Consider the following 22888-nt stretch of genomic DNA (forward strand, 5'->3'; position numbering starts at 1 on the left):
TTTAGGGTTATTTATTCAGTAAGTATAGAGAGACGCATTATTTGTGTTTCTCAGGAGAGTTCAATTGATCTAGTCATTTCTGTTAATGCAGTCTATGCAGTACCTTGTTTTTGTCAGGGAACCAATTTTGTTGGAATCCCCACAGTTTTATATACCACAGTGGGTGTTCTGCAGATGATACATACAAATTACAAGTTAACATAATTGCTAAATCTCTTTCTATAAAAATATAATGATGACAGACTAAAATAATCTAATTGTATTTTTTAACGTGAAGGTGATATGCTTAAATAAGCAATTACAAAATAAGTCAAGGAGCCCTCCTAAAATGTAATAGGCTATACAGAGTCATATTTTCCGAATTCAAGTCAAGTATGATAAAATATCCGGACTTTTAAAACAAATTATTGGCAATGCAGACATAAAATCCCTTTTCAAAATAGTGATCCTCAGGTGTCATACATCTGAATTTAGATAGATACCTGACATGTTTATTCAGTCTTCTTGCAATCAAAAGGAACCATGTGCCTCTTACTGATTTAATATGAGTGTAGAATATCTCTGCAGTGAAGGGTGATTATTCTATTTCTTTTATGAGTATGAAAGTCTCATAACTCATAGACAACACAAAATGCCTAAGGAGTTTGTGAGTTATTAAGGTCAGCCATGGGAATAAAGAAGATAATCACTTTTTACCAGTGAAATATTCAATTTATTTTATGAGAAAACTTTTTTATTGATTACCACTTCAAGAATGGCAGAAACTAATAAAGAACCCAGAGGACTTTTCTGTCCATCTGTCCATATCATTCCCAGACCTATGGGACTGTGTCCTCGTTGTTTTAGAGATGGTCACACACTGAAACAATAGCAGAGAAGAATAATGATTTCTTTCAGTTAATTTTGTAATTTTTTAAAAAATATTTAAACATAAAATAACTATTCTCTGCCTTACTTAATAATTTATTTTCAGAGAGTAGGAAAAAAAAAAATTTTGTTTTGGTATGGTCCCAGTCAGTGTGAAATAGGGATGTAGTTTTTCGGCTTTCTAAAATAGGCTTTCTTTGAAAACCAAAGGCCCTAAAACACAAAAATCAAGGACTACTAAGTAATTTTTGACTCCAGTATCTAAAGTGCATTTCTTAAAATGAGAACTTCATTTTGATGAGATATGTTTGCATATTCGCCAAACAAAATTCTAAAGCTGTGAATACAGTAAAAATATTGAGCAGGATGAAAGGATCTTAGACCTCCTGAATAGCAAATGATGTAGTATGTGTGAGAAAATGTGTGTGTATGTTTGTCCTCCACGCACTTATAATGTTGAGTATTTAAACTTTATGACAAGAAAGAATGATATGGGGAAATATTTAGGTAATCTCAAAACTCAGTGTCCTTTGTATCTTATTACTTATGAGGATGACTGTTTTGTTTTTCTTGTGTTCACTCATTAATTGTTGATTCATTCAACTTTTATTCATTAATTTCTTAGAAAGGTCTCAATTTTATTGAGAAAAACTTCTCTCCTATAAGGTTTTACACCCTGGAAACAGTTATATTCTCTATCAATTTTTCAACAACTCTAGTTTTATTTCCTCAAATATTTGAAGACAAATGTCATTTCCTCAAATTTATCTATTACATAGTCAAAGCCACAAGGTCAAGATTTCCTTATTTAACTTAGCTTGAAGTTCCTTCATTATTCTACTTACGTTTTTCTTTTTTAATTTAGTTTTTCTTGCAATGATATTTAAAAATTGAAGTTTCTGTGTGACATGGACATACAGTAGGTGTAAAATTCACAAACAAAATGTCAGATGCAACATGCACATTGTCAAAAGAATTGGAGAGAGCTTGTTTTGGGAGTCTTGAAGACTCTTAAACGCCTTCCCTTACTTGAAGAATAATAAGAGAAGGTTGTGAAAACATTCATTTGTTAAGAATTAGCCATAAAAAGAATGAAATTTTTCCATTTGTGACAACATGGATGGACTTGGAGAGTATTATGCTTAGTGAAATAAGTCAGACAGAGAAAGATACTGTATGATATTACTTATATCTGGAATCTAAAAAATAAACCAGTGAGTATAACAGAAAAGAAACAGACTTACAGATATAGAGAACAAACTACTGGTTACCAGTGGGAGAGGGAAAAGGGGAGGAGCAAGATAGGGTTCGGGAATTAAGAAGTACAAACTACTATGTATAAAATAAATAAGCTGCAAGAATGTATTGAACAGTACAGGGAATATAGCCAATATTTTATAATAACTATAAATGGAGTATAACCTTTTAAAATGGTGGGGCTTCCCTGGTGGCGCAGTGGTTGAGAGTCCGCCTGCCAATGCAGGGGACACGGGTTCGTGGCCCGGTCCGGGAAGATCCCACATGCCGCGGAGCGGCTGGGCCCATGAGCCATGGCCGCTGAGCTTGCGCGTCCGGAGCCTGTGCTCCACAACGGGAGAGGCCACAACAGTGAGAGGCCTGCGTACCACAAAAACAAAAACAAAAACAACAGCCAAAAAAATGGTGAATCACTATGTTGTATACCTGCAACATATAATATTGTAAATACCTCAAAAAAAAAAAAAGAATAAATGAAGTTAAGTTTTGCATACTGCTGCCACTTGGAGAGGAGAAGAGAGGTCAGCAGAATGAGACTTGTGAGCCAAGAGAAGTCTTGGAACTGAGAAAAGAAATATTTGCAGCCACATGAAGCAAGGACTCACTCTCTTGGGTAAAAACGACCATTAGTGGGAAGTGCCTGGTGATGGGGATTTTTATCTCAAAAAGTCCCTAAAAATACCCTGAAAGAAAAGCCAGCTTTAAACAGCAATATCCTAGAAGACCCCAAGACAGATTTTGAGGGTCCTAGTTCAAACAAGAATTCTGCCCTGTTTCACTCCTCCTTTCCCATATTCCTGCTCCAAAGTGGTGAAGCAATATACTTCATACGTTTCATATGTTCCCTACTTGTAACTTTATTTTGATAGGTTTCTTTAATTTCAAATTATATTTCCTTTTATGAAGGGATGACATACTTTCAGAATTCTTGACTATTTGTTTTAGTCATTATTTCATTTGTTTGCCATTATAAGTGTTTCTAAATGTTCTCGTTTGGAAAAATCTGGGGGTTCATTATTTTATCTTCCTCTGTCTTCTGTCTTCTGAAGTCTAATGTTAAGGAAAATAGACCTAGAAATAGCTTACATTTTCTTTTGGTTATGTTCTAGGTCATCTGTTTGCTTTACTTGGTAAATTTTATGGGACTAAAACACATTGAAATTGCATACACAAGCTCTTTTAGCAAAGTTCACTTCTCTTATGTTTTATTTGTTCTCTTCTTAATGGCAGTCTCTTCCTTTCATGGGTCTATCTTATTAGTATCTCTTTATGAGTCCTAAAACTTATACTATGTTCTTTTTATTACAAATAATGCTAATTATGTGTTTTAGGTGTTAATAATTTATTTTTTAAATTCTATGAAATCATTGTTGTTTTCCCCTTAATGTCTATTCTAGGCATTATCAGATATGCTTTTATTTTATTCTACTATGTTATCTTTCATTTTTTAAGCAACAGATTATTCTTTTTAACCGGTGCAATTATTAAATAGTTTCTACCTAAAATTAAATATGTTCTTCTTCTATCTGTTGTATCTTTCAGCTGTTCTTTCCTATCTCATCCAAATATTTTTCCAAAATATCTGTGTTGTTTTAAAGGTTTTGTTTATTTCCCTGTTTATCTTTTCATGATAGCAGTACTACCATGGATCCTTATAAATAAATGTGTGTACAGGGGCTTTCTTTTAAAGATTTGATTGCACTGATTAGGAAAAAATAAATAATAAAAGTACCAAATATATTTATTTACTAATAGTGCAATTTTGAAAAAGATAAAGGATCTTTTAAATTATCAGAAAATTTGCAGTAATGTGCTGTTGTCTAATATTAATATCATGTAAAATATATAAGAAAATATGCCAGTAAAACATAACAGCATAGTTTTGACCCCAAAATACAGGTACATATGTTCCTCTTGGAAGAATCTCCTACTCTTGACAACAGAGTAGGAACTGACTGATCTGGGAGACAGTGGCCCAATTGTTCTGTTCCTTTAGGTGATATCTTGAAAATTAGATGACCCCTCAGTTTATCTGGAGTCATCCATTAAGGTGAGCATTTCCTATTAGTAACATTGAATTCCAAGGGGAATTCTGTCTACAACATTCATCACAAGCCACACTTATTTCTAAGTGATATGGCTGGTGTATAAGTGGTTCTCAGGAATGAGAAAATAAAGTGTATAGCTATAGCTGATAATAAGTGCGTATTCTTGGCTACTATGGCCCCAGTTAAAAGGTTTTTCATTAAGTACCTGTGGATTTAGGCTTAAAGTAGTTCTTCTCTTCTCTAAAGGCTCAGAAATTACTTAAAATCTTTAATTAAATAGGGGATTTTGATTATTGATTCAGAAGCAAATCTGATACTTATCCTTTTTACAATATGTTTAGAATGGTGACTTTTGAACCTCTTAACTCTGGCACATTAAAAATACACTTTCTACATCATGACACTACACACACACACACACACACACACACACACACACCTGAAATGCATAAAACCTATGCTCTACTCTGTTATTTCTCTTTTAGTCTGTTTCATTTGGAATAATAATAATGGATCTCACAAACTAAATCTATTTTGTGACCCATACTAAGTGACAAACAACAAATTTAGAACAATACTTCAAAAGGCCCACAACCACAATAATTTGAGTTTGGCCAACATCAACTAATCAAAATAAAAGTCTGTGAAGCTTGGGCTTCCCTGGTGGCGCAGTGGTTGAGAGTCCGCCTGACGATGCAGGGGACACGGGTTCGTGCCCCGGTCCGGGAAGATCCCACATACTGCGGAGCGGCTGGGCCCGTGAGCCATGGCTGCTGAGCCTGCGCATCCGGAGCCTGTGCTCCGCAGCGGGAGAGGCCGCAACAGTGAGAGGCCCACATACCGCAAAAAAAAAAAAAAAAAAAAAGTCTGTGAAGCCAAAGATTCTTATATTCAAATATAGGTTTCATTACTAGATTGGGACAAGACCTCCTCTAACAGAGATAGAGAATGGGGGAAGTATTCGTAAAAGTCCTTTATTGCCAAATCCTAAAATAATCTATAATTAAAACTCAGAGAACAAATTAGATATTCCCTTCAGGGCTATAATTGCAGAGAGATACTTCAAAGTGAATACTTCAGACTTGGTTTAGACTAAAGTTACATTTAACATTGAATAGTAACACTTAAATCTGGTATCAGAAAGGTAACCAGGTATTTGCCTTTTATAAAACTTTACCCAGGGCTTCCCTGGTGGCGCAGTGGTTGACAGTCCGTCTGCCGATGCAGGGGACATGGGTTCGTGCCCTGGTCCGGGAATCCCACGTGCCGCGGAGCAGCTGGGCCGGTGAGCGATGGCCGCTGAGCCTGTGCTCCGCAACGGGAGAGGCCACAACAGTGAGAGGCCCGCATACCGCAAAAAAAAAAAAAAAAAAAAAACTTTACCCACTAATGTATCAATTACTGAAAAATATATGCAAAATCAGTGTTTATTGATTATTTATATTATGAATTTATTAATGATACATTATAGATTAAATGATGTCTTCCCCAAATTCATATGTTGAAGTTCTAACCCTCAGTACCTCAGACTATGACTGAATTTGAAGAGAAGGTATTTAAAATGGTAATTATGGTTAAATAAGGGTGTTATGGTGGGGCCCTAATCCAATCTGACTGGTGTCCTTATAAGAAGAGAACATTTAGGCAAACAGAGAGACACTATAGCTGCACATTAACAGAGGAAATATCACATGAGGACAGCCGGAAGGTGACCATCTACACACCAAGGAGAAAGGCCTCAGAAGAAACTAAACCTCTCAACACCTTAATCTTGGACTTCTGGCCTTCAGAACTGTGAAAAAATAAATCTCTGTGGTTTAAGCCATCCAGTCTGTGGTATTCTAGCAAACTAATACAATATGTTTCTTGGGGAAAAAAAGCAAAATGAACTGCGCTAAGTGTTTTCTCTCTTTTATTGTTTCACACTAGTAGAAAATCGAACATTAGATCTATAAAACCAAAATCTCAGTCACTTTATTTCATTTGATGTCAGGTGCCTAAAATGTCATAGTGGTGCCTAGAAGATAATCAGAAATAAGTAAGTTATAAATAAGTAGTATTGCTAGACAAACTTAAAATGATAGCAGATTTCACAAAGTGCAGATGGGGAGGAAAATAAAACGAAACCATAAAATAAACAACCCAATATTCTTTGTTTTCTAATGGCTTCACCTCAACAATAACAAAAAAATTTGTCTTGTCATTAAATCTCAGAGGTCTTAGGAAAGCATCTGAGATGTCATACAGGTGTGGTTTTAGGTAGGTTATTTGACTGCACCATGACCCATTTTTCTCATGTTCAAAACATTCATGTAACAGAAATACCTACCTCATAACATTGTCTTGTACATGGAAAGTTAGTGCACATAAAGCACTTATGTTTGTGTTTGCTGCAAAGTAAATGACAAAAAATGTTAAATGTTAAAAAATCAGAAATATTGGTTCTGATTATAAAAATTGTTATTTTTTACACATGCACATAGCAGAATATTTTTCCACAAACTATAATGTTCCCTGAAATCTAAGTAATGAATAAAATTAATAAAAATAATATTAATAAGACCAATAAAATAAAGTAAAATAAAAGCATCAAGAGAAAATGAATCTAGAAACAAATAAACAAACAAACAAAAAAGAATTAGCAAAAATCTACATATGAAGAAGAATGGGAGAGAAGAAAATGTTTCTTCCTGTGAATAATCTATAAATAATTTACAAATACACAATAATGATTGCTCACCTTTTAGACAGGCAAAAGAAAAGCCATCTTAGACTTATGAATTTTCCGGTAAGATATTTGGTTTCAAATATTCAAATTAATTACCACAATATCAAGCAATAGTCACAGTTTACCAGATAAGGCTCTCTTTGCCAACCATATTGAATATTCAAGCTCAGTTTCACAAACAGCCCACATTCAATTCACATGTACTATGTGTTACGCAGGGCTTGGAGGAGAGGAAAAGCATGCCTAATTAAAATGTCAACATTTGTTTTTGATGACATATATTTCTTTTCTAACTTAATTTGTATTCTTTGACTTTTACAATTGTTCTTGGCTATAAAAATGTGGCATTTCAGGGGCTATTCCAATTGACATTACATAAGTTCTTATAATAGACGTTTCATAGGTAATTTAGCTTCTTGATCCACCTTCCCCTTTCTTGAATCTTAATAGTGGTTATTTCCAAAACTCAACTCTTGGAACTTTCTCTTCTCTCCTTGCAGAATTACCCAGGCTCACAATCTAAGCTTTATATGGCTGCCTACATAGTTTAAATCTCTGCCTTTTTTGCCAATTGATTTATAAGCTGCATCACTCAGCTTTCTATGTGGTAGCTAACTAACCATCCCTTAAAACTCAATATGTCACAAATGAAGAGTATTTCTTTCCTCAATAAACACTTCCCTCCTCTTATTTCAGTTTCTGTTGGCTGCATCCCCAGTCTTCCAATCACCTCAGTTTGAAACCAGAAAGTAATCTTTTAGTCATTGTTTTCCTTCAGGTCCTGTATTTGTCCAACTTCTGAAAATCTACGTCTCAGTTCCTTTCTCCTTTGTCTTCACTACTATGATTCTACCGTGGGAAATTACCTCTTTACAGTCCGACTACAGAAAGGGTCACTTCACTGATACCTTAGTTTCTAGGCTTTGATCTTTTCAATACATCCTCCTTGCTATTGCCAGAGTAATTAGACTATTTAGTTATGTCACTTACTTCTTCAAAATTTACAAAGCCTCTCTCTTTCTTCTTTTAAAATGTATTTATGTTTAATAAATAAATGATATATATATTTAAGGTATACAACATGATGATTTGATATAAAAATACACAGTGAAATGATTACTACAGTCAAGCTAATTAACATATCCATCTCAGCACATAGTTACCATTTTTGTGTGGGTTGCGAGCACCTGAAACCTACAATCTTAACAAATTTCTGGTATTCAACACAGTATTATTAACTATAGTTATTCTGTATATTAGATCTCTAGATTTATTCATCCTATGTGACTTTGTACCCTTTGACCAATATCTCCCCATTTTCTGTACCCTCTGGACCCTTGTAATGACCTTTTTATTTTCTGCTTCAGTGTATTCAACCTTCTAGATTTCACATAGAAGTGAGAAAATGCACTATTTTTCTTTCTGTGTCTGGCTTTTCACTTAGGATTATGTCCTCCAAGTTTGTATGTACTTTTAGGAAATGAAATCAGTGCCTCAAAGAGATACCGGCACTCCTATGTTCATTGCAGCATTGTTCGTAGTAGCCAAGATGTGGGAATAACATAAGTGCCCCTCCATGGATGAATCGATAAGTAAATTGTGGTATAATAAAGATATAGATAGATAAATATAAATATTACTCTACCTTAAAAAGAAGAAAATCCTGCCTTTTATGACAACAAAAATATTTCCTCTCTCTGAATTCTAAAGCCTCCAATCGTCTTGACTATCCCACTTGTATTCTTCTATATGCTCCTACTTGCACTCACTCATTCTTGATTCCAGTCTTACGGCTGGCCTTGGCCTGGAATGATTTCCCATTTTATTCTATCCAAATCCTACTAATCCTTTAAGATCTACTTTCTAATATTTCCCCTTGAGAATGTAACACTTGTTGAGTTTTCTTACCTCTCACTTTCACAACACTTGCTGACTGCATCAAGTGCTTAGGCTCTAACCTCTTGAGTTGTTTGTTGCTACTGGCACACTGAACACAGAATATTAAATTGGGAAGAAACTGTGACAAAGACCAGTCCAGATTTTTTATGTTACAATTAAGAATCCTGGACTTTGCTACATTTAATATTTGAAAACTTCTTGAAGGTAGGATGAATGTTGTATCATTCTTCTGTATTCTAACCCCCTCCATCCATGCACTTAGTCCAGTGCCGAGACTCCATTAGGTACTAATTAATTCTGTCATCCAACTGTATTATGTGACTTCAATTCTGTCTTAGAAGCTGAATTTTAAGCTTTTTGATGTTCTATAATTCTTCTGTATTCTAGGACATATCTATTTGAGTTAAGGCTATATGAGGTACTAATATTTCTGGACATCATGTAATTTTTCTCTCCTATATGTATATATAAATATAATATATATGAATTTATATTATAGACATACATATTCTCCCATATTACTGATGTGGACACTAGTCATTTACATGGCTGGCATGTGGTGAAGCCATGTTTAAGATAGGTCAGATATCAGAGACTCCCCAGATAACTTCCATGTTATATTTCCTCTTAGGTACTTAAAAACAGTGGCTAAATAAATATATGTACTTCAGTTAGGTTGATTATGTAGCTGGTATTTAAGTTCTTTGTGATACCAAAATAATTTCATTGGATCCATTCTATGATGAAAGCTATTCTAGTGTGAATTCCAATAAATAAGGCATGTATTGAGCAAACATTAATTAAGTACTATTTATGAGCCAGGCACTAAGCTTGTACCAAGAAATAAAATGATTCTCAGATGGTGCTTTTATAGGCATGTGACATCTTCCCTCCTTTGACACAAAGCACACAGGATATGTTTGGTAGTGTGGTGACAGCTCTTTGAAGACAGGTACATTAACCAACTGGATTCTAAGACAAAAGTACCTCGATTTTGTATGACAATATGGACAGAGTCTTGATACAAATAGGTGAGTTGGTATAGTGTCAAAATGATAGGAGAGCTCTCTACTGAAAAGAAAAGAATAAAGAAGAGAAGAGAGAAGCAAAAAGAAAAGAAAGAAAAAGAAAAGAAAACCCTTTATCTGCAACTCCGATGTCCTGAATCCTAGTGAGAGACCCATTGTTTATTTTTACGACTTAGCTTTTAGTGTACAAAATTCCAGTATGACTTACATGTTAATTTGTATATTTTTGTATAATTTAATTTATATCAGTCATCACTGTATCATTTGCTGGCTGGTACAGTTCTGCAGTTTCCTTGAATGCCAATCCTGCATCCTCTGATTTATGTAGGCAAAACGACTAGATTGGAGTGAGTGAGAGATTAGAATATGATGTTATTTCTTTCACTTTGCAGTTTTGTTCTTTTACTGAAATCCCATATCAAACGCTAAGTAGTTGCACAGATAATTTATAATAATAGCTGTCACTAACATGATGTTTACTCTGTGCCAGTCACTGTTCTACAAAATTTACACCTGTAATTCTTTCAAATAGCATTAAACCCTATGATATGTGTGCTAATATTATTTTTATTTTTTAGATGAGGTTAATTAGCTGATCCAAGACGACATAACCAGGAAATGGCAGTGCCAATATTTGAATACAGTCAGCCTGGCTTTTACATTTTTGTTCCTAATTACCATGTTTTACCCACTCTTAGGAGTTTGACAGAAAGTGACAATATACGTGTTTTTGATTACTTATTTTCTACATCATGACGTTTGAATTTAATACTAAATACATTCTGACAGTACGGCTCACTAATATTTTTATTTGAGTGATAGAAAAAAATAAATGATTGGAGAATTCTTTAAAGATAGACCAGCACAAATAAGGAGCTAAACAATCGCCAATAAATGTCACAATTAGGATGTCATGTGAGTAAATTTCTGAAAAATAGATTTGATAACTTTGCTTTATGAGGATGGAAAGGGAGACTGAACACAGCATATCTTTCCATCTGTTTGTGCTATCTTCAACTTCTTTCATCAGTGTCTTATAGTTTTCTGAGTACAGGTCTTTTACCTCCTTAGGTGGGTTTTTTCCTAGGTATCTTATTCTATTCAATTTCCTAGGTATCTTATTCTTTCTGATGTTAATATAAATGGGATTGTTTTCTTTACTTCTCTTTCTGATAGTTTATTTTTAGTGTATAGAAACACAACAGGTTTCTGTATATTAATTTTGTATCCTGCAACTTTACTGAATTAATTGATGAGCTGTATTGCTTTTAAATTGGACTTTCCTGGTGGTGCAGTGGTTAAGAATCCACCTGCCAGAGCTTCCCTGGTGGCTCAGTGGCTGTGGGTCTGCCTGCCGATGCAGGGACACGGGTTCGTGCCCCGGTCTGGGAAGATCCCACATGCCGTGGGGCGGCTGGGCCCGTGAGCCATGGCCACTGAGCCTGCACGTTCATGTGCTCCGCAACGGGAGAGGCCACAACAGTGAGAGGCCTTGGTACAGCAAAAAAAAAAACCAACAGAATCCACCTGCCAGTGCAGGGCACATGGGTTCGAGCCCTGGTCCAAGAAGATCCCACATGCTGTGGAGCAACTCAGCCTGTGTGCCACAACTACCAAGCCTGCACTCTAGAGCCAATGAGCCAAAACTACTGAGCCCACGTACCACAACTACTGAAGCCTGTGCACCTAGAGCCCATGCTCCACAACAGGAGAAGCCACCACAATGTGGAGCCCATGCACCGCAACAAGGAGTAGACCCTGCTCACCACAACTAGAGAAAGCCCGTTTGCAGCAATGAAAACCCAACGCAGCCAAAATTAAATAAATAAATAAATAATTTTAAAAAATTTTTGTAGGAATTTTTAACTGGTAAGATAAAAATATAGGCAAGTTTAGATCACTGGAATAATCAAAATTACTCCTTCCAAGAGTGGAGAATGGTAATAAAGCATGTTTAATGTTGAAATATTTGAAAAAAGGGACCCAGAATGAGGTTTAGCATCAGACACAGCATATATCAGAGAAATAAACACGGAGAACAAGGTGGAAAACAAGGTGACCTAAAATGGAGAACAAGGTGACTTAAAATGAGGAAAAATTTTTCATTTGATTTTGAAGTTTGGATTGAAAATCATAAAGACCTCTGGAAGAACCCTCAGGAAGATGTTTCTGATCAGTGAAATGTGAAAGAAAAGGAAATATATATGTATACACACATACACATACCCATACGTACACACATTTTATACATTTAAGGTAAGGTGACTGTGTTGGATGATTTGATGTGTCAACTTGGCTAGGCCATCAAACACAGCTTTTGGTCAAACACCAGTCTAGATGTTTCTGTCGTGGTATTTTTTTGAGATGTGATTATCATTTAAATCAGTAGGCTTTGAGTTAAGCAGATTACCCTCCATAGTGTGGGTGTGCCTCATCCAATCAGTTGAAGTCTGAGGTCTCCAAGAAAGAATAATTTCTGCCAGAAGACTGTCTTCAGACTTCAGCTGCAACATTAACTCTTCCCTGAGTCTCCAGTCTACCCTACAGATTTTGGTCTTGCCAGTCCCCATGATGGTTTGTGTCAAAATAAAATAAGTCTCTTAATATATTATATTTACACATTCTATTTCTCTTACTATATTATATTTACACATTCTATTGCTTCTGTTTCTCTGAAGAACCTTGACTAATACAAAGACCACTGTGGGTTTTTTTAATAAGAAGACCACCCAAAATATTTTACTACAGTAGGAAAGGTTAGAGTCTCTACAAAAATCAGTCTATGTATTACTCCAGATTCTGATGTGGCTCTAGCAGAAGTTTGTGGTGTTACCTAACTGCCACTGCTGTTCCTACAGATCCCTAGGCCCCATGGGAAGCACAGACTGACAAAGAGGTACACACTGAAGTATTTATGCATTGGCAGACAGTGCGTAGCAGAGGCTGGCTTCTGCATCAGTCACCTGGAGGGGACTGGTGACAGGTACTTGTGGAAGTGCAAGGCAGATAATGGCAAATGTAATCAAATGGGATAGGAAGGGGAAGGGGGAAAGAAAATGCGGTTAGAAACAAGACATATGCTTCTCTACCACTTATAGCCCCCGTGGGATTTTGTCAGGCACAATAGTTCAAGGGGCAGCTATGAAGTTGCCCTATGAAATTGAGCTTGTTTGGAAACTGTAGCTAGCTTAGAAAAACATCTCCTTGTATTTGCTCTCCTTTCTCCCTCATTTTATATCCCTTTTATCCCTCACTTTTGCTTCCTTGCAATTATACTACTCAGTTAACTGTTAGCACATACACTTTTGCCTCACATCAATTTATTTTGTATGGGACTCAGGCTAAGATAGGGCCCGTGGGAATTGTACAATATTTTGTCTGAGTAAACTCACAATTCCACACTTTAGTAAGAAATAAAGATGTACCTGTGCTGCATCTGAGGTAAATGCCATAAACATTAAAGTGTTTAAATGTTAATTACAGCAGGTTGGTAGGCTCAAATGAATATAATGAATTCAAGAATAAGATGTGTCATTTATTATTAAGAAAATACAAATAAAATGGTGTTGTTTGAACTACGATTCTTTTGAACCAAAAGTATCAATTAATGTGTACATCTTGGGTGGTGCATTCTTAAAGCTAATATAATATGCAGTTATGGAAAAATAAATAGATTTCAAAGGGTTTCTCTTTCATGTTGTTCTTCTATTTTGATATTCTAGTTGAGAGTTAAATATAAAAATGCAATTCAAATTCCACTATCTCATTCTCTAGAAAAATTAACAGAACTTTTTGTGTGCATATCGCTTTATAATCTATAGTGATAATAACCTTTTGTTAGCATTCACTATACTAGAAAACAAGTTTTTGGCAGATATTAGTGACAATTCCCAGAATAATTAGGTTATCCCTGGTGTTGAATAATTCCAATTTTCAGATCCATGCTCTGAAAAGATTTATAAGGGTTACTTATATTAACATATGAAAATGTAGAGAAAAAAATTTGATTTTGATGAATAAAGGCAGTTTCAGAATTAAATCTCTAATAATATATATTAGGGTATCCCTGACCTAACCCATTACTAGGTCTCCTCTTTAACTTCCTATTCTACTCTCTCCATCCTTGCATAATGCTTTTCTGAATCATCTTGAGTCTTTTATAACTTTATTATTAAAAAGCCTACTCTCTAGGAACCCTTTTTTTCCTACCTTTAATCCAGATTGAGGTTTCCCCATTTAGTTCCTCTGTTCAAGGTAGGTAAGTTCTCTGTATAATAACTAAAAGTTCTCAATTTTAAAATTTACTTTCTGAATAAACAGAGGATCAGAGAGGAGGTTATGCCCTCCTCCTGGGCTTTAGCCTACCTGAGTGGTAGGATTAAAAATAAATTTAGAATCTTATTTTGGAATTTGAGGGCCAGGAACTTTTTAGGGCCAGAAACAAATCTTAGAGCTGCGAAATATTTTATTCTAACATAACTATGCATCTGCATTGAAACACAATGTATAATTCTACAGAATCCATGTTTGTTATGAAAAGATCATTTTATAGTAGATATAATTAGAAATCATTCTTCTAGTTGTTCACCATTTCTTATATAATTCTTTTTCCTTCCCTTTATTATTTCTCTGAACCATATACCACCTTAGCATGATTAGTTTTGTTCCATCAAACAATTACCTCTAAAGATTCTCTTGAAAATATATTTAAAGAGCATGTTCTTTGAGGCTACAGAAAGACACATAATGATACAAGGTGTAAAGAGAAAAAAGGCATAGGGCAGGGTTAGATTGGGAAAATCTTGACTAGCAGTAAGAAATTTTGATTCTTTTCATATATAATAGAAAGAGGGAAAATTTAGGCTTTTGAGAAGAATGTGATATAATTAGATCTGAACTTGAGAAACTAACCTGGTGTCCATGCAATGGACTAGAATAGAGCATAGCAATGGAAGACTGAATGAGGAACTAAGAAATAGTTCAGGTAATGGACAGGGAGTGTTTGAACTGGAAGCAGGAGATAAAAATTTCCTATAGGATATGACCTCCACACTTCCTCCTCACAGAAAACAATTCAGTGTTTGGAGAACCTCTCTGCTGTCATGGCTGTGTTTATTAAACCAAACTGTGAAATTGGCAACATTTGCTTTTTGAGTTTTCCATATGGCTGCCTATCAATCCTCATCCCCTTGGTGATAAGATCTCTTATTTTTCCACACTATTAAATCTTGATCTCAGAAGGCATATGATAAGCTTAATTCATAAAAAATGGGTGAATAACAAATAATGTTTACTATATCACATTTGCCAGGGATTTGTGAAATTTAAGAAGGAATATTTATGAACTGTTCATGAACTGTGGGGGTTACAGGCATCATCCAGCGTGAGAGGTGATTTTTGAGGGTATAGGGAGTCTCTAATATTTCCCCTTAAGATTGCATCACATAGGTGACAGGTTATTATAGGTATGTGTAAGGTGTATCATACCAACACAAAGAATACCAAAAAAATAATAAAATAGGAAATGGAAAGCTGGGTTTTCAAGTCACCTTAGGAGTTCAGAAATTTGGTTAACTTCTTTAGGCCCAAATGGCCCTGATCAGCAAATGTAATTCCTTAATCCCTTCCTACTTTGGAATTCCATGTTTAGATCTCTTCCTACTTTTAAAATTCTAAGTTTGTGAGCTATGATCCAACTATTAGAGATTTAGACTGAAGAATAAAGACTACTAATATTAAGGACACGAATATAAGTTATATATTAAAACAAAACTTGGTAGTTTACAAAAAAAGAACAGCCAAATTAGTCAACCGATTCCTGGGATGAGGGTAGATATTTACATATAAAATTATGGATAATTTAATATATTTATGATTAGACAGAAATTCCCAAATTATAAAGAATGTCAACTCCCAAATTCTAGGGGTAATTTTCTAGGGGTATCATGTTACTTTGTATCTTATAATAAAATACCCTACCACTTTCCCTTCCTAACTTTTCTTCAGAACACTTATCACTGTTTTAAAATATGTCTTTTTATCTCGTTATTACTTGCTTCTCCAGCTCTGCCATGATTTCCACAAAAAGGAGAGGATTAGTCCTTATTCTCCAGTGTATCCCTTATGCCTAAAACAAAGTCTGGCATTAATCAGCATTTGATATTTGTTTGATGAGTGTTACAAAATTGGAAATGTGGGGAAACTATTCAAATAGTTTAATTATTGAAAGCTGAAAACTTTTGGAAATTATTATGACAGATATATCAGAAATTAGTAAATTTAAAATGGAAAGTATATTTTAATTCAACTTTTTAAAATATGAAATCTGCAAACATGACATACTCATTATGAGTTAAAACTACCCAGGAGGAAAAGAAAGGACCCCTGCAGGGTTCACAGAGAGCTAAATTACATTCATAAATGAAATCAGAATGAATTTTTATAATGTAAAGCAAGCTTGGTTAAGTCACTAAGGATAGGAAAATCACATTCCTACTATCTCTGGCAGCTACCTGCTATGTGTACTAAAGTTATAATGTAAGATTCCCTGAGTCTCAATTTCTTTATTCTAAAAATTGGATTGAAAGCCCTGTTTTGCCTAACTCACCAGGATCGAGATATTGCAGTATTCAATACAATAATATATTATAAAGATAAAAGGACTATACAAAATATGTTTGAAAATTTTCACCTTAGAAAACCTAAAAATTATTTCATTCAAATAACCAAAAACAAATATATAACAAAAGTGTTTGAAATGTTAAGTTTTATGGAGATGATATCAGTAGGTCGGGACGGGAGGGGACTGAAAACACTTGCCTTTAATGGAAACCTTTATAATATAATTTTGCAACTGGACTTGGAATTTTGTACTTTCAGTCCAGTTTCTCCTTAACTTCGTTGGGGAAATTAGAGAGCATTGTATTTAATCATATGGGGAAATTAGAGAGCATTGTATTTAATCATATTTATCAATCAAGGCACAATAGATATTTAAACAAAAACTAAAAGGGACATATAAAACAATGTTACTTGTACTAAAATTTTTTAGACTTTTTCTACTTACTGAGAGTTAAACCAGGTATTGGCACATGTGTTCAGAATAATTTCCTAAGTTGATTCCCAGGCTTCTTGTTCTTTAGACTTATGGTGAGTTTGCTACCGACCTCTGAACATACTCCAAAATAATTAAAAATTTTGAAAAAAAAATGACACTGAAGTAGACAAATTTTCAAAATAGTTTTTTTCTCTCTCTTTCTTCTTCTTTCTTCTCCCTTTTCTCCTCCTACTTCTTCCTCTTCTTCTTTTGATAAACTACCAATCCAAATTTTAGGTATGCATATCCATAACATTATGTGTCTTAGAGGAAGTATAATATATTATACATGTAGGACAATTTATGTCATAACATTTTCTTAAAACATTTGTGATGTGCTTTGAGCAAGGTCTTGTTGCTTACCTTGTAGATTTAGAAACCTATGATTCCCCAAATTTGTACCTGAAACTTTCCTAACATCTGATAAAACTGAAAATACGTAAGCCATTGCTACTCTTTAATAGTATCTCTCTTGATTGTTTTTATTTGTTTGTTTTATACTAAGACCCATTCATAGCTAATTATGTGCCAGGCACTATTCTAAGCAGAGTAGGTCTCTTAGTTAATATGTATAACAAGCTGTTTTTTTCCCTGATTTTTTGAGATATAATTGAAATATAATACTTTGTGAATTTAATGTATGCAAGCTGTTGATTTGATACACTTATATATTGCAAAATGATTACTACCATAATGTTAGCTAACACAGGTTTTCCGTGCTTTCTGAAAGTAGAGTATTCCTTTGAAACCTTTCCTAAGCCGAAATGGCCTAAAGCAAAGGGTGTTCCCCTGCTTTCCAAAAGTTCCAGTCATGCCAATTTGCTTGTCCAAAATATCTGTATTAGTACAGTAATGGCTTTTTTCTTAAGTAGAAATCCTCTTCAGGTTTCTTTCAGTTAGTGAAAACAGGTACTGATGTAACTACTCTGCTGGCAACTTGCAAGTGTATAATACATTATTATTGACTATAATCACTATGCTGTACATTAGATTCCCCAGAAATTATTCATTTTATAACTTGACATTTGTTCTCTTTGACTAATGTCTCCCATTTTCTCCACCCTCCAGCCCCTGGTAACCACCATTCTAGTCTCCATATCTGTGAGTTCAGCTATTTTAGATTCCACATATAAGGGATATCATACAGTAGTTGTCTTTCTCTTATTTTACTTTTTGCACAACAGTTCTTGATGTAGATATATTACTGTCCCATTTTCACAAAACATAAACTGAGTCACAGACATATGATTATGAATGATCACAACAAAATTTTATCTTAAAATAATGTTAATAATTTATTAATTTTAATATTATTGTTTTATTCTACAAGCAGAAACTCTCTATTAAACCAAGGATGAAATTAATGACCATGCAAAATGGGTGTCAGGGTAAGAACTGGTTGATTCATGATCATTCCTATCCAGTAATTATAGCATTGAGATTACATATTTATGTCTATGTCTCTATATATCTATTTGTCCTTCCATCTATCTGCTTTGGAGTCAGACTGAGTTTATATATTGAATGGTCCAACGGGAAATGTATCTAACTTTTCTAAGTTTCAATTTCTTCATTTGCAAAGATAAAAAGAAGTAGAGGAAAATAAAGAATCAGGAAGAAGTAGAGGAAGAAAAGAAGATGGAAAAGAAGAAGAAAATTATATGCCTTAAAGTGGTCATTCTCAACGGCAGTTGATTTTTTTTCCCCCTAGAGAACACTTGACAATGACTGGAGACATTTTTGGTTATCACAACTAGTGTGGGGGATGTACTAATGGCATCTAGGGGGTAGAAGCCAGGATGATATTAGACATTCAACAACTTGCAGGACAGCACCCTGCAGCAAACAACTATCTTGTTCAAAATGTGAACAGTATCGAGGTTAAGAAACCCAGACTTAGACAGACATGTCATGAGGATTATAAGTTAACACACGTTGAAAATATTTTAGTGGCATATTGAAGCCAACTCACAGCAGCTTGTGAGAGCAGATTTTTCACATCTCTGACCAACTGCTATTGAGTGATATTTTATTGGTAGCTTGAAGTTGGCCATACTGGGGGTATTTACACCAAAACAATGGACAAACTACAAATCAGGGCCCTCCCCTGACCCAGCCCTGGTTCCAGAGAGCTCGTGGTTAAGCACTTACTAGCCACCATTGCTTAGCTACTGTTTATCATATTGCAACCACAATATAAATGTTAGCTATTGTTACTCTTACTCTTAAGCCCTCTCAATTCATCTGGGAAAACCACTCTAGATTTTATTCTTCCCTTTCCCCATTGTATAGCAATTGTTCAGTTTCCATTTCTCCTTAAGACCTGCCATTGACTTCTAAGTGCCCCTACTTTTAACCACTCCCTCCTCTATCTTTCACTCTTCAGTCATATTAATTATTGTATAATGCAAATCTAATCCTGCTACTCCCATATTTAATATTTTGCAATGCCTTGTCATTCCTTATGGTATAAATCTGAACTCCTTCATATAGCATATGCCTAGACCTTAGCTTTCAAAATCAAAAGCCAACCATTTCACTGTTTTTGTTCTGAGGAGTCACATTTTTTTATATGAAAGAAGTGAGCATAGAATTTTCCAAATACCTCCTAAATAAAAAGGAAGGTCACAACAGTTAATATGTCAAAATTTGGTTGCCTTGTATGTAGCAATTTGAACATCTTTACGTTCTAAATTCTACAATGTGAATTATCTCTACTAAATGCTTTATATAATTTATATTTTTCAAACAGTACATTACAGAAGCCCAATAAATATTAAGTATAATAATTGGCATGGACAGAAAAATATTGGACAGTGTGTTCATATGAAGCTCAAAATCATTTGGAACAAATTCTATTTAAACTACAGCATTATTATAAAATCTAAATACTTACAGGCATCAGCTAACATACAATTTATTTTGAGCAACATTCAACAGAAAACAAAGGAAAATATTTCCACTATGACTTTTATAAATCTTATGCCTTATGAATTCCCAGCCATATACTTAAATCTACAAAAATAAAGACAGACTTTTAAAAAGTATTTTCCACCACAGGATTTCACTACTTAAAATTGCTATAATTAAGCTAAGCAGAGGAAGCCATGTGCAGCATTTCTAATAAATGTATCATTCTTCTCCTCTAGAATATTTTTTGAATTAACTTTTTTAACCAAGCACATCAAAATTCAAAGCACAATAGGAAACTGTACCCTGACTGGTAACATAAATATAAGAACTTATGTAGTGGCTATCACATGAGAAAGATACCAAAAGCCTGCACTAGCCCCTATCGGGAACTTATGATTTTCAATCATCAAACATTTAATTGAGCATAAAATGCCAGGGTGGAAAAACGAATAATACATGGCCTCTGCCCCTGAGGCTATCACAGGCTACAGAAAAGATGTCTTGTAAACTGGAAGAAAAAAAAATGAATGGGCAATTTACAGAAGAGAAAACAGTAAATGACCAAGAAGATATGAATTTAGTGGAAAATAAATTAAAAGCACAGTGAGATTCTATGTCACATCCATTAAATTATGAAAAAATAAAATAGCAACACCGAATGATGGCAAACATATGGAGCCATGGGAACTTTTATGCATTGTTAGTTGGGTAAAATTGGAACACCACCTTGGAAAACAATTTGGCAGTATATAAAAATTAAGGTAAAATATGCATGTCCTAGATGCTAACAATTCCACTTCTTAGTGTGAGGCCTAGAGAAAGTAATGCACATATATGTACAAAGATATTAGAGCAACAGATTTTGTAACAGAAAAAAAAATTACAGACATCCAAAATGTCTGTTATCAGGATAACAGTTAAATAAGTTACATCTATGCCATGCAAAGGTACCACAAGTTTCCTCGTAAATATATACACCACAAAGTTATTGAACCTCTTTTCCAAAAAAGCCAGTTGTAGAAGAAAGAGCACACAAACACACATGCATACACATATATTACATATATTAATATATACATATTAATACATACATAGAGAAGATTAATTTAAAACTTTAAGACATGCAAATAATATATATATTATATATTTGTATATCTCTATATAGTTAAGGATATAAAATGTAATAAAAACATAAAATATCTATAAAAACAACAAATACCAATATTAAGATAGTGGTTAACTCTGAGAAGAAGGTGGCTTCTATTTTACTGATAATATTTTGTTTCTTACAGTAGCTTGTGTGAGCATGATTCTCTCATATTATTGTTTAAGCTTTTTGAATATCAGAAATATTTAATAGTACATGTTAAGTGTGAGTAATACAGTGGGAGCACAGAGAAGGAAATGACAAATTTGTTTGGAAAAGTTAAAGAGGACTTAACAGAGTGCAATTTTGGGCACTCTGTTAAAGAATAAGCAATGATTTTTCTAGACTGGAAGGAAAGGATGCTGAAAAATAATTGAAGACAAGGAGAGAGAAGAGAATTAGCTAAGACTAAGAAGCATAAAGAATGAAATGTTTAGGAACCAATGAATACAAACTTCATTGGGTTATTTACCTAGAGGCCCTGGAACAGGAAATAGTGGTTAATGGTGAACCTGGACAATTAAGTAGAAAACATATTGATAGACGTCTAGAATAATATTTGACCAGCTATCTGGGTACCTAGCCAAGCTGACATAGAAAATTTGTCATCACACCCAATAATTCAGCTTTTGGATTAGTCGTTGCAATTTAAATCATGAAAATTCATTTTAGTACCATATAGGTATAGTTGACTACTCAAAAGTTTTCCAGGAAATAACAATGTAGCAGTTATCTGTGATGGACTTTAAACATTAATTTCAAAAAATATATAGATGTTTATTTGGGCGTGTTAATATTTCATGTCTGAAATATCTCATTTTGTCTGTAATTTCTATAAAAATCTAATTCATAAAATGAGATGGTAACTATACATATTTTAATTTGTAGCATTTGGAATGCTGTTAAAATATTCAATCTCTGACTCTTAATATTATCCCAACATATAAATAGTCACAATGTAGTGTACTCTATTATGTTGTTGTCAAATTGAGAAGTTCATTTTTCAAAATGCATAACTTTTGTATTTTTTTCTAATATTTGTGCTCCAGTGTCATTGAAATTTAAAAGAAATGGTTGAAATTTAGAAGAAATGGTATGGCCAATTTTTGTTTGCTTATTTATTTATTATACTGCATCAAATAAGTGATTTATATAGTCAGATTTATAGTAGAAAGAAAAATGAATCAGAGAACTAGGTGTGGATTCTAGGTATGACTAAGCAACCTATATGTGTGACTTTAGAAGAGTGGTTTAATTTCTTGGAGCCTAAATATCCTTATTTGTCCAACTATAGAAAAGATTAGCTTAAATATATTGATAAATATATAAATATCAAAACACTATTTAAAGATATAAATACCTTATTATCAATTAAAATGAGATAATAGAAATCAAAGTATTTATAACCATAGTAGTAAATGATACTTTAGTGTATTAACACAATGTCTTTTATGCTTTTGGTAATTTCCTTTTGCCCCATAGCCTTTTCCCCAGCCAATTTATCACTACATGCAGGATGGAATTCCACCCTAAAAAATCAGAAGAGAAAATGATTCTGCAGGAGGCACCACACCACAGCCAGAGGCGGCTGCAGCTGCTGCCCTCTTCCCTGCTGCCAACTCTCTGGTCCCTTCTGTGATTACCTCTCCAGTTGCTGGGAATGGGCGAGAAGGGGAGGAGGGTGAGAAACTCCCACCGACCCAAAGAGGTCCCCAAACTCCACGAGGACAGGAGTTCCTTTGTTCAGGACCCCGCCTTATGTGTCTCTTCATCTGGCTGTTGGAAAACAGCTGTGAGGCAAGGAGTCTCCTCCATTCTGCCTTATTGTAATTAACCAAAAATCTATTTCATGCAAGCCATCTAAAGACCAGAATCAAATTGTTCCTGGACCAGCATTTGTATCCG

At 34.4% G+C, this 22888-nt stretch overlaps 1 protein-coding gene across 2 annotated transcripts in view; it reads left to right on the forward strand.

Annotated features, from left to right (window-relative positions):
* LOC307186953 (uncharacterized protein) overlaps nucleotides 1-22888 on the forward strand; it is a 54887-nt gene that overhangs the window by 26320 nt on the left and 5679 nt on the right. The window contains exon 3 of one of the 2 annotated variants that reach the window (XM_079922632.1): nucleotides 22466-22705. The exons of the other annotated variant lie outside the window; for it this stretch is intronic. Within the exon in view, the coding sequence (XP_079778758.1) occupies nucleotides 22466-22622 (157 nt within the window). The 3' untranslated portion in view covers nucleotides 22623-22705. Of the gene's footprint in view, nucleotides 1-22465; nucleotides 22706-22888 lie in introns of those variants that run through there. 2 annotated transcript variants of the gene reach the window in all.

Source organism: Stenella coeruleoalba, assembly GCF_951394435.1.
Source record: "Stenella coeruleoalba genome assembly, chromosome: 5".
Lineage (NCBI taxonomy): Eukaryota > Metazoa > Chordata > Mammalia > Artiodactyla > Delphinidae > Stenella > Stenella coeruleoalba.